The following is a 12,719-nucleotide window of genomic DNA, read 5'->3' as shown; positions in this document are numbered from 1 at the left end:
TAAATCCACCTCCGTACAATTTTAGAGATTTCTTTATATGTATTTGTTTTAATTTTTTTAAATGTATTTTTTTCTGTATGTGTTTAGAGTTGTTTATATGTGTTTTTGTTTGTTTGTGTTTGATTTTTTGGTAATTTATCCCACAAGGGGAACTTCCCGACCACGAGACGATCGGGAAGTCTACAGTGTTTAGGGCGCAACACAAATAATATGCTGCTCCTAAACCCCTGGGACTCCAACAAACATTTTCGTCCTGAAAATAAAGAAAGAAATTCAAGTGTTTTGGAAAAATCGAGGAAAAAACCTCAGCTCAGATCTTAACCTCAGTTAAAAAAAATCAAAAAAATTTGAAATATGTAAATCGATAATGCCATTTTTGAAATATGCGAGTTAAAAATTTTCGAAAACGTTGTTTTTGATTTTAGCGCATGTTGCGGTCATTTCTCGAAGTTGCAATGTTCTATACATTTGTAGGGTTTCACGAAACCTTTCATTTGCGCTTGATTTGATTAAAATCGGAATTGTAGAACCAGAGATATGACATGAAACCATTGCAACGCCATATTTTCAAAATGGCGACATTTTTTTTTATTGAAAGCTGTTTTGTTATCTAAAACAAAAAGATATATCAAAATTTCAAGCAAATCGATAATGGTATTTTTCAGATATTCTTCAAAAACAGTCGGAAAATTTTGTTATTGATTGTGGCGCCCCTTGTGGGCACTTTAAGAACTTCCGATATTCTAGAGAGTGGCAGGGATTGTTAGGAGCTTTTGTTTGAGCCCAAGATGATCAAAATTGCTCACGCCGTTCTCGAGTAAGGGCCGATTTTCGATGAAAAATCGTGGCGGCCATATTGACTAAACGGCTTGACCGATTTTCGAAAATAAGGTATCGTTGAAAAGGTCTTGATTGCCCCTACAACACATCAAAGTTTCAGACCTATAGCTATAATAAGGGCTGAGATATAGGCAAAACAAAACTTGGAAGTTATTCAAAATGGCGGACGGGGAGGTGAGGGGGTGGATTTGATTTCATAATCGGATGTCTTCCAGTCGATATTTAAACTTTGCCGTTTACCGCAAGTCTTTATCTACTACCGTTCTCTTGCAATATAGCATAGTACTACGGACAGACGTCCGGAACATTTTTTTGTCGCATATCTTTTTTGTAATGTGGGGACCCTAATTCGTGCTCATCCCAAGTTTGAGCCCAATCTGACGTCTTTCGATTTTGCTCGGTACATAAAAGCTGTATCTGAAAGAAACACAGCTAATTTACCTCAATTGTATATTAAAAAACTAATCAACCTAAGCCCCCAATCAGAAGGTAGAAAATGAAAAAAAAAAACAATTTTTCTGTGGGGGCGCTACAAAGGGGGTTCGGGGCGGAATTCCATATAGTGCTTGCAACTGGTATTGACCCCCTCTACCCCCCTACCAAATTTCATCAAGATCGGCCCAGCGGTTTCGGAGGAGTTCATGTGCCACAAACAAACAAACAAACAAAATTTTCAGCTTTATATATTAGAAGATAAAATAAAAAGGAATTAAAGAAAAAAAGGAGAAAAAAGGTTTTATTATAAAATTTGGCTATTTTTCAATCACTGCGCAAACCGAAAATTCACTGCGCCAACCGAAAATATTTAAATTCAAATCGCACGACTTTCGTAAACATATTTTTAAAAGCTCTCAACAGATGTCGCCACTGATTGGGGCTTCCGTATTGTGTTTACATTGCTCATATCGTAAAATAATTTTATTAAATTACATTAAATTCACATTTATAATCTATAAAATGCCATAACAAGAGCAAACTCAAGTATCTATTTTATGAAAAATGCATTTTTTATAGAAAAGCAAGAGAAAGCTGTGGATGTCGTAGTGTGACGTCCGGCCCAAAAAACTTTAGAAATTACCTTTTTTCTTCGACGAAAATGTTCCTTAACTCCTGAACCTCCTTGTCCCGATCGCTCCTTCCGACAACCTTCCATCACAAATCACAGAGTTTTAGTCTATTTCACTTGATTTCACTGCCTTTTCACGGCTTTTTCACAATTTTTTCACGGTCTTTATTTTTGTTTGCCTTGACTGCTTTGCTTCTGTCACAGGATGAAGTTAAAAAAATGTCCGCTGGACAAAGCGCCATAGGAGAGTACGGGGCTTACCCGATAAAAATAATTTTTTTTTTTGTAAATTCAACAACAAACTAATTTTATTATTAAAGCATATAATCTAGACAGTAATTTTAAAAAAAAATTTAAGCATAGGTATATAAAGAATTAAATATTTACTTGAAATGAAAGTGCTCAAAATAAAAATCGGCATATCTCTGGTTCTATAAGACTTACAGAAATTACTTTACTAGTTCTGGAAAGGTATTGAAATAGGCTATAATTTAACATATATTTCGATACATTTCAAGGTCACCTCTAGAACACAAAATGGCGGATTTTTGTTTTACAAAAACTGTTTTTTGCACTTTTTATCCTTAAGGAATGGTTCTAGAAGTTTCTGATGTTCTAGAAAGTTGTAGATAATTGCAAAACCTTTAATTTGATACTAAGTTGAGCAAAATCGGACAATCCGTTCAAGAGATATGGCTCTTAGAACTTTTCAAATTCAAGAATTTTTCAAATGGCCATATCTTCTAAACGGCGACATAGATTTTCTTCATTTTTGGACTGGTGAAAGATATTGAGTCAGGCTACAACATATCAAAATTTAAAAGATTTGCCTAATGGGGATTCGGAGATATTGCCCCTTAAAGTTAGGCAATTTATGTTTTTGATTTTAGCGCCTCTTGCGGATGTTTTTAAAACTTGATATGTTCTAGACAGTTGTAGGGCTTCTTGAAACCTTTCATTTGATACCAAGATGGTCCAAATCGGTCAAGCCGTTCTCGAGTTATATCGAAAAAACACTTTTTGCTTTAGACCGCCATATTTGCTAAACGGCTTGACCGATTTTAAAGTATGAATTATCGATGAAAACGTCTCACTGAGCTCTACAACATACTAAAATATTAGACCTCTACCTATAAGGGAAGTGGTTCACGGTATTTCAAAATGGCGGACGGCGGCCATTTTGAATTTTGAAAATACGAAAAAATGAAATTTTACACCCACATTTCTATAGAAAACGTCAAACCGGAAGTCTCTATCTGTTACCGTTCTTGAGCTATAAGGCAAAGTTTAGCGCAGAGGCCGGCAGGCCGGCCGGAAGGCCGGCCGGCAGGCCGGCCGGAACAGTTTTTTTCCACCACCATATTCGTAATGCGGGATGTCTAAAACGTGCTCATACCAAGTTTGAGCCCGATCTGAGATGGTCGGTTTTTCCGACGATTACAATACTTGGTATGCCACGATTGTGGTATACCAACTAATAAGGAGAGGCGAGAGACCGAATGTCAGTATGACGTTTTTATTCGCGTGTTAGTGCTAGTAGCGCCGCCGGAAGTGATGGTATTTCGACTGTTTTCTCCTCCAAATATCACATCTTTCTTCACAGTGTGTCTCTTGGTGGGTTGCACAGTGTGTTAGCATTAAATGTACGTAATTTTGGGATCGACGTGTCATAGTGTCTCGAATTTTTTTTTACAGTGTACAAATGGGGGGAGTTTAGGGGTTAAATTAACACAGTTTTTGTGTAATAACAAAAGGGGTTGATCAATCTGCAAACAAGCACATTGTAAATTCTCCTTTTCACACATGAATTACTTGCAAATGAACACCGTGTGAGGGTCAATTTGCGGTCGTACACTCAGAGGAAAGAAGCAAAGCAAAAAAAAAGTAGTTCAGTGTGAGAAAAGCCGAAGAAGTCACACGAAAGAGAATTTTTTAAAGCCACAGGCAATCAATGAAAATTTTTATCAGTCTGGCTACGTTGAAAAAAATAAAAAAAGCATAAAATAAACTCACTTTTTTTCAACTGCTCTGCAGATACTACAAGAAAATAAAATAATAAGGGGATAAGGGGGAATAGCTATATAGAAAAAATAATATAGGTAATTGCGAGTATTGGAAGAGATTTTCTTTTCGAGAGTATGGGTGTGGTGTGCGCTTTATAAAATTTTCCTTCAAGTTAAAAGTGTAATAGAAGTGTCTTGTGATGCGCAGCTAAATATAAATTTGTGCTAAATTTAAAGTTGGTATTTATTTCTTTTAACACTTTTTTTCCTATTTAATTACACATCCTATTAAAAATAGATACACACAAACATTTGAGGAGGGATTATTGGCATAGTGATGAGGGAGATTCTTTGAATTTATTAGAAGTTGATCTATTGGCACAAGAAGAATTATTTTGCACAAAGTTCTTCATCAAGATATTTTATTTTTTTCGGGTATTGAGGCATTTTCAGAGTTTTCTTGTTCTTGTTGTTGTTGTTCTACCTGTGTGAAAAGGAGAAGTTTACAGTGTAATTGCATATTTAATAAGAAGCAATTTTTTTTTTGCAATTTCTCAAGTTTTCTTCTGAACAACAAAAAAAAAAAGAGAGGAGAAAAGATTGCGATATAAAGAGAGGCAAATGGCGAAAAATAAGTAAAATACAAAGTGTCTGTGTGTTAAGAAAACGAATGAAGCAAAGTTGAAAACTATTCACGATTTAGACCAGAAAGTGTGCACCGGTATATCTATTTCTTATTGCCACCATACAGTGGTGGATGGAAAAGCAGAGGCAGAAAAGAAGTGAAGAAGAAGAAGAAGAATGAGAAAAAAGTCGAGACTCAATAATTGTACCTACCTATATATGCGTATTTATATATAGTGTGCACAAGTCAAAGAGAGTGTGGCCCACAAGAACGAATACTGTGAGAGAAGGAAAAACTGTTAAAGGTTGTGTGTGCATGTGGCATCGTCCTCTTTTATACCTTCCTTCTTGCAGTGTTTGCAGTGAAACATACGTTGTGCTTATAAAATATATTTTCATTTTATATTAAAACTCACATTATCGTCAACGATCACTCGGTTAGGCCTTTTTAACACACGCGGACTGCGTCCATCTAGTGTTGCCATATTTTATTTCTTTTTTTTCCCTATATTGCCCCTCATACTTTTGCAACAGAGAGTGAATTTTTGGGAGACACACAGTGGGGTAGTTTTTAACCCACAAGGGTGGAAATTCAAGCATTTGTGCATCAGTGTAAAAAGGAAGCAAAAGGAAGTGCAAGCATTCTAATGCACCAATTCACCGGAGTGTAAAAAAAAAGTTATCTGAATGCAAGATAAATCAAGTGAGGGGTAGTTGTGATAAACACAGCCCCAAATAAAACTGAGAGGGTGGAGCCGTGTGTAATAGGCAATCTCGCGGATGAGCTCATCTCCCATATCTCCGCAGTTGAGTGAGGACAAAGAGAATTGCGTGAAAAATTTAGTGGTAGAAAAAGGAGGAAAAAAGGATTTTTCATACTTGGTTGCTGTGTGAAAAATGTAGCACCAGCTGGAAATATGTTCAGCGCATGTTGTTTGTATGTAAGTATTACCAATGGAGTCCAAAAAAAAAAAACAGGGGGATGAAAGAGCGAAATAAGGACGAGTGTGTGTGTGTGTGAAGGGTGAGGTTTGTAGGAGAAAGGAGAGGTAAAGGACGAGAAATGGGTGAGAGTGGAAAAAACCGCTCCATAAACTGCACAAAACCCCTGAGAAATGAGGGAGATGGCATGAGTTTTGTGAACGCAAGGGAGAAAAATTGGGTAACGAAATTTTCTTGTTGCAAACCTAGGCCAAAAATCCAAAATGGAATATTCTTCTTTGGTAAAACATTTAATTTTCTCTGGAAAAGGACAAAGGAGTTTGCAGTTAAAGGTTTTTGGGTAATGAGTATGGAATACTGGGAAATGGGTTTATGAGGGATGAAAACTTTATTACTTAGGTATTCCTTAATGTGAGTTTTTGTGAAATTTTATCCAAAATTGCATTTTATTGTCTTACTTTAAGAAAAGTCTTAAAAAAAAGAATTGTTGAGAAGAAAATTAGAATTCGTTTTTAGGTATGTCCTAAACAGGATAATACGATAACAACCTAGACACCTAGAGGGGGTTGAAAGCTAGAAAATACCTTTAGATGATTTTTAGCGATTTATTCAACAATCTTCTCTACAGCAGAATTTAAAGAAATAACAACCATGAAATGATTAATTGGAGTTAAAAACAACTCCTTAACCCCCTTAATGAGTATACAGTGGACTATAACTTTGTTGCCGATTGGTTTTCTGCAAGCAAAGTGCAGAAAACGCGTAATGAAATGGCGATATCTTTGCTTGCTTCACCTCAGCACTAACAGTTCATCTTGCCCGTTTGTACCTGTGCATAAAGGTATAAATGAAAAAAAAAGAAGTTGTGTATAATCGAAATGCGCTGAATATCTTTTTTTTCCGCAATTCTTCGCTGTCTTCGCGACTGAATATTTCCTCAGTTGAAAAATTGTGTGTTCCATGGTGAAAACCGGTCTCTTCTGGTGTTGTTCGCGGCGCACTCCCTTATGGATGGGAGATGGTGTGGCACATACGAAAGCGCGGAATATTGAAACATTTAGCATTATAGGTACAAAACTAACGAGACAACGGACAATTTTCAACCATAATTGTCTCCATCTCGCTCCCACTGTATTGCCTGCAACAACGGGGTTGGTAGAGACTCTCTTGGGAGAGAGGTAGCGAACGCGCCTCCTTTGGAGGTACCTCTACTTTGAGAAATTCCGCATGAGAAGAAAATCCTTAATGCGCATTTTATCCCTTTTGTATTTATTCATAAAATAAAGAAGCAAGAGGAAAAAAAATCCTTCGTGTATGAGTGAGGTTACAGTTTTTTCCATCACTTGCGTCCTGTGAAAGGTATTGCGCGTTTCATTTGAAGGACATACCCTTCCACACCAAGGGGAAGTTTTTTTTCATACCTTTTTGCAAACATCTTGAGTTAAACTTTCAATGAAATTTATCTAAATTCCAATTTTTTTGCCCCTTTAGAAAAAAAAATATGTTAAACTTCTTTCGTCAAAATGAGTCACAATAAACATGCAAATTAGTGTGGTAAAGAAAAATTCATGCAAAATAATTCAGTTGTGATTGTTCCTAATGCGGCCACTGTGGAATTTCGAATTCATCAAATTTTGATTTCAATTTTCACTCCAGGTGGGTGAGAAATGATATATAGAGATAGACATAAAATATATACAATATATAATCACCAAAAGAGCTATTTGCTATTGCCATCCACCATCTTGTGTGTGATTTCTGCCATAGAGTGTCTCTCTCGGGGCAGAAATGATAGGCGAAACAAAGAACAAGCTTGGCGCGAATAAAAGTGGCATAAATCAAAACGGTTTCCATGGAGAAAAAAAAAAGACAGATCCATAAGAGTTTCAAATCGACCAAGAGAACTTATTGGACTTGGCTTTCATATACATACTTTTGTATACATTGTTTATTTGAAAACATTCAATTTTCAATGGATGATGAAGATGTGAAGAAGGGATGACTTTTATTGCAATCACATTTTGCATTTTTCGTGTTGTTTTGATGAGGAAATCAATGATTTTTTTTAATGAAAGTTGGTAAAACAGTTGGAAAAAAAAATTCGCTTTGAGATTTGAACCAAAGGTCCTTACAGTGACAGTCTGGCGCTCAAGCAACTATGCTAAGAACTTTACGAAATTTTAGTAAGCTAATCGTAGAAATTTACATAGTTACACTGTTTTCATAGGTAAAAAGAATAGTAATTTACTAACATTGCTACCTATTAGCTAACAAACTATTTACTTGGGCATTTTTTATGAATATTTAGATATAATTTTGACCAAATAATCAATTTCCAATAAGGTGTTATAAATCCACTCACAAAAAAACCACTAATCAGTAAATTTGTCGTGTTAGAAAGCTCTAAGTATTATTCCTTAATACAAACTGAATGATTTCCAAGTTAATTTAAGCTAATCACGACACTGTAGTGGCACGAATATAGTGGGTATGAAGTAGAGGTATCTATATCTCTACCAGAAAATTGAGTATGACATCGGAAATGTTGTGTGTGGTTTCATGTTCATCTCTCAATAATAATATCCACATTACACATTCATCGAGTTACGTACAATTCACATATGTATGTAGATAGAAGTTGGTTTAAATATGCGATCATCATAGAGTTTGAAGATGAAATTTTATGCATAGTGTGTCGTCTCAAGCAATCTCATTTGTCTAATGACCCGGGAAAGTCAATTCAATTGAGATGGGGTTTAGACTTTAGAGAGGAAAGGATGTGTACATTCAATGAATGTTTGAGACTTTAAGCTTTTTTTTCTAAGGGTATAACTCAGTAGATTGATTACGAAGACATGTATGTAGGTGGAGTTTGTCTCTGAGTAAGATGTTTCGCAGGTAGGGGTTCAACAAAGCACATTAACCTGTGCTTTAATTTGCTTCAATATTCAAACTTGGCTAATCCCAAAATTGTCTATGTACGTGAGTGTTTAGTAGAGCGCCAAGGGGTGTTTATCTGAATGAAATTATTTGGATCTTCGGAAATATTCGGAATATTGGCTAATATTCGTATGATTTGCCAGAGAAAACAAAATATTGATTTTTAGACTCTAAATGGCTTAGATTGAGAAATAGAAGCCTAAAAAAATATTTATTTCAAACCTTATAAGAACTAAATTCAAACCGAATAGTAATTTCACCCTTAATCATGCTAAATTCAAGTCTAAAAGAGCTTAAAATTGAAACATAAAAATATTTTTTAGGCATAAAAAGGCAAAGATTGAGGAATAAAAGCTTAAATTCGAAAGAATCACAGCTAAGAATTTATAATTTAGGCCTAGAAAGAACAAAAAGTAGTAAATTCAAGCCTAAAAGTATTTGGTTTTCAACCCTAAAAAGGCAATCTCAAATTTCAAAAAGCTTTAAAAAATATTACATAATTAATGTCTAAAAAAGACTAAAATTGAAGTTTAAAAAGTAGTTAATTTAAGCTAAAGAGTTGTAAATTCAAGCCAGAAAGTAGTAAAAACCCAAAAAAGGCTAAATTCAAGTCGATATCATATTTAGTTTTCAATCTCAAAATTTCAATGATCGAGGAACAAAACTTATTAAAAAAAACTCATTAAAGCTTAAAAAAGGACTAAATTCTAACCGAAAAGTTGTAAATTCAACCCAAAGAAGACTAAATTTAAACCAAAATTTCCTAAATACGTTTTTTGATTTTAGCTGTGTTTCTTTCAGACACAGCTTTTGTGTACCAAGCAAAATCGAAAGTCGTCAGATCGGGCTCAAACTTGGGATGAGCACGAATTAGGGTCCCCACATTCCAAAAAACGTATGCGCCAAAAAATTTTTTTCCGGCCGTCCGTCCGGCCGTCCGCCGTAGTTCAACCATAAATTGCAAGAGAACGGTAACAGATAGAGACTTGCGGTAAACGGCAAAGTTTAAAAGTCGACTGGAAGACGTCCGATTATGACGTCAAATTTTACCCCCCACCCCCCCGTCCGCCATTTTGAATAACCTCAAAATTTTGTTTTCGCTATATCTCAGCCGCTATTATAGCTTAAAATCTGAAATTTTGATATGTTGTAGGGGCCATCAAGAGCTTTCCAACGATACCTCATTTTCGAAAATCAGTCAAGCCGTTTAGTCAATATGGCCGCCACAATTTTTCATCGAAAATCGACCATAACTCGAAAACGGCTTGACCGATTTTGATCAACCCGGGCTCAAATGAAAGATCTCAACAAACCTTACAACTCTCTAGAACATCCGAAGTTTCAAAAGTGACCGCTAGGGGGCCAAAAATCGAAAACAAAATTTTCGATTAGTTTTCGATGAATATCTCGAAAACGGCGACATAAATTTTTTTCATTTTTTGATATGTTGTAGCTGACCATATTATCTAGCTTCATGCCAAAAATGAAGAAAATCTGTGGATCCGTTCTCGAGATATAGCCTTCCAAAGTTGGCATGTCATATCTCGGGTTCTACAAGTCCGATCTTGATCAACTCAAGCGCAAATGAAAGGTTTCGTGAAGCCCTACAAATGTCTAGAACATTGCAAGTTCGAGAAATGACCGCAAAAGGCGCTAAAATCGAAAACAAAGTTTTCGAAAATTTCGAACTCGAATTTTTCGAAAATGGCGACATAATTTTTTTTCATTTTTCGATATGTTATAGCTGACTTCAAGACCTTTCAAACAAAAAAAAATTTATGAAAATCTATGGATCCGTTCTCTAGATATGGCCTTCCAAACATTTCTTAGGGTATGACTTTTCAACTTTTCCCGACTTTGCGCGTATTTAAATTAATTCGCGTTCTAGTTTGCTCTCACAAAATTGGTACACTGAAAGAAACACAGCTCCCGTAAGCTTGGTCAGCTTACCAGTACATTTTCTGTTTTGAATTAATCGGTTTTTAGCAAAAGATGTTCATGTGAAGTCAAATATTCAGATCTTCGGAAATATTCGAATGATTCGCTTAAAACAACAAAATATTCGCCAGATAAACACCCCTTGTAGAGCGCTTTGAATGTATCAAAGACGAAAAAAAAATCCGCCCAGTTACGTTAGCGCGAAAGAATTCATTAACAAGTGCCTGACAGCGGATTTAAGGTACAGAAATTACCTTTTGTTTTTGCCACTTAATACAAAAGTGAAAGAGATTCAAAATGAAGTTAGACGAAAAAAAAAGAGTTAAAAGTTGGAGGAGAGACTTTCGAAAAAGGTCTATTTCTAAATCACGTTTCTAAACACTTTTGTGTCCATATTAGTGACTCTTTTGCTCTCTGCTGCGTTTGCGTGTACAACAAATGGTGGGTCTATCCTATGTGCTTGATATGCCGTTTATTTTCTTCTTCTTCTTCCTGAATCTTTTTTCGGGGAGATGTGGAAAATTACTCTATGCGCAAGCATATGACACAAAAATGGTAATAATATTTAGCAATTGAATGAATGAAGAAAAAAAAATCAGCAGTCCGGAGAGAGAGGAGATAAAATGGTGAGATTTCTGCCCGGTTTTCTTCGCCATGGCAAAAATGACGAGTACACCGTGGAATATGCACATAATAAGAAATAAAAGAGAGGTGGTGGGCAAACGCCAATGTTGTGTCGTTTTCGCATATAAAAGGCCCGAGTGTGTTCACCTCTTGAACGATCGTATTAATTCTCCTTGACACTTTCTTGGGAATGTATCAAGAGACGAAAGGCACACTGCTTGGGGTTTATAAATGGTGAAATAAAACTCACAATTTGCAGTGTGTAAAACAACTTATATATGATGAGGATGCCCACCGCATTGATTTCCTTCATGATATCCATGATGGGGAAAATTGCTCAAATTCATGCCTCTTGCAGAATCATCGTGGCTTCGTTTCTTCTTTTTTTCTTTCCTTGACTCTCTCATCTTATGCTTCTTCACAAGATGTGATGCCCTCATCCGAATGTAACAGTCTCTTTTTCGTCGCTTTTTTTCTCCTCCTTCAATTCCACAATGTCTTCGGAGCTCTCTCATCTAAAAAAATTAAAGATGATCTCGTTGTTGTGTTGGCAGAGGTTCATTTTTTTAACGTGAAAGTTTCACTCTGGGTGCTGAAAAGTCACTCTGACTGCACAGGGCAATGACCTCACTGGATTTGGATTCATTTTGCACATAAAGGAACTATATATTGAACACGAATTGGGTCAATTGTGGGTTTCGCTATTGGGGAGATTTTCTTTCTATTAAATTGCAAAAATAAGCAAAATTCCAAAACCTCGTATGTGTGTGTTTGATTCTAACATAGCTGCTATATACTAAAGGCTATTTTCCATTATTGACAAGTTTTACTCTGACGCCTTTTAAACTATTCACTTGTAAAGTATTAATTTTCACTCCAATAACCTTCGGATTTTATGATTTGTTAAAATGATATAGGTATACGTCATAAAAGATTGAGAAAAAAAAAGAGAGAAAAATGAATATGTATAATAGTGAAAAGTTTTGCTACCTACATTTGTTTGTGAATTTATAAATCTTTGATAATCTCTATCGTATATGAATGAGGAATTAGATTAAGTTTAGATTTACTTGGCAAGGTTATCCTTGGTCTCTGTGAGCTATGATAAAAGGTTAGAGACAAGTTTTTGGAGGTCTAGGGATTAAGTGAAAAGTCCTTAAATATTTTAATTTTTATTAAAAAGATTTTTTAGAAAATTATTTATTTAAGGATGTTATTCAATATATTTTTTTAATTCTATTTAAATTCGTTTGTAAATCTTTTTACAAAACTCAGGCACAATATTATTATGGGCGAACGCAGGGTTTTTTCTAAGAAAGATGTTTTAATTTCGTCTGTTTTTCTTCTTCTTGAGGTTCTAGGCGTTCTAGAGCTATTTGAAGAATAAGTTTTGATATTTTCATGAGAAAATTGATAAAATAAAATCATTGAGCATTAACAGAACCAAATAAAGGCAAAGAAAAGGAGTTCATGCACGGACCATGTAAAAACTTCCTCTATCACAGAATAATTTTACCTCATTTCATCTTGTAGAGCATAAAAAGAAATAGAAAAATCGCAAGAGAAACTCCACAATATCAATTGGGATCACAGAGAAAAATGCAAATAAAGCTTGCCAAAAAATGCGAAATATTTTGCAGTTTTTGTCCCTCTAAAAAATCTTTTAAAACGTTTTCGTAGACTTGTCGCGCATTTTCGGCGAAGGTTTTTTCCTTTTCAAATTAATAATAAACATTTATTAT

At 35.2% G+C, this 12,719-nt stretch overlaps 1 protein-coding gene across 14 annotated transcripts in view; it reads left to right on the top strand.

Moving 5' to 3' along the window:
* Positions 1–12,719, top strand: part of LOC129790674 (serine/threonine-protein kinase tousled-like 2) — a 98,141-nt gene that overhangs the window by 56,834 nt on the left and 28,588 nt on the right. Inside the window, exon 1 of one of the 14 annotated variants that reach the window (XM_055828333.1) lies at positions 4,474–5,474. The exons of the other annotated variants lie outside the window; for them this stretch is intronic. Within the exon in view, the coding sequence (XP_055684308.1) occupies positions 5,451–5,474 (24 nt within the window). The 5' untranslated portion in view covers positions 4,474–5,450. Of the gene's footprint in view, positions 1–4,473; positions 5,475–12,719 lie in introns of those variants that run through there. 14 annotated transcript variants of the gene reach the window in all.

The sequence above is a fragment of the Lutzomyia longipalpis genome, chromosome 2 (assembly GCF_024334085.1).
Source record: "Lutzomyia longipalpis isolate SR_M1_2022 chromosome 2, ASM2433408v1".
NCBI lineage: Eukaryota > Metazoa > Arthropoda > Insecta > Diptera > Psychodidae > Lutzomyia > Lutzomyia longipalpis.
Note: the sequence above shows the minus strand (reverse complement) of the source record. Positions and strands in the feature narration are given on the sequence as shown.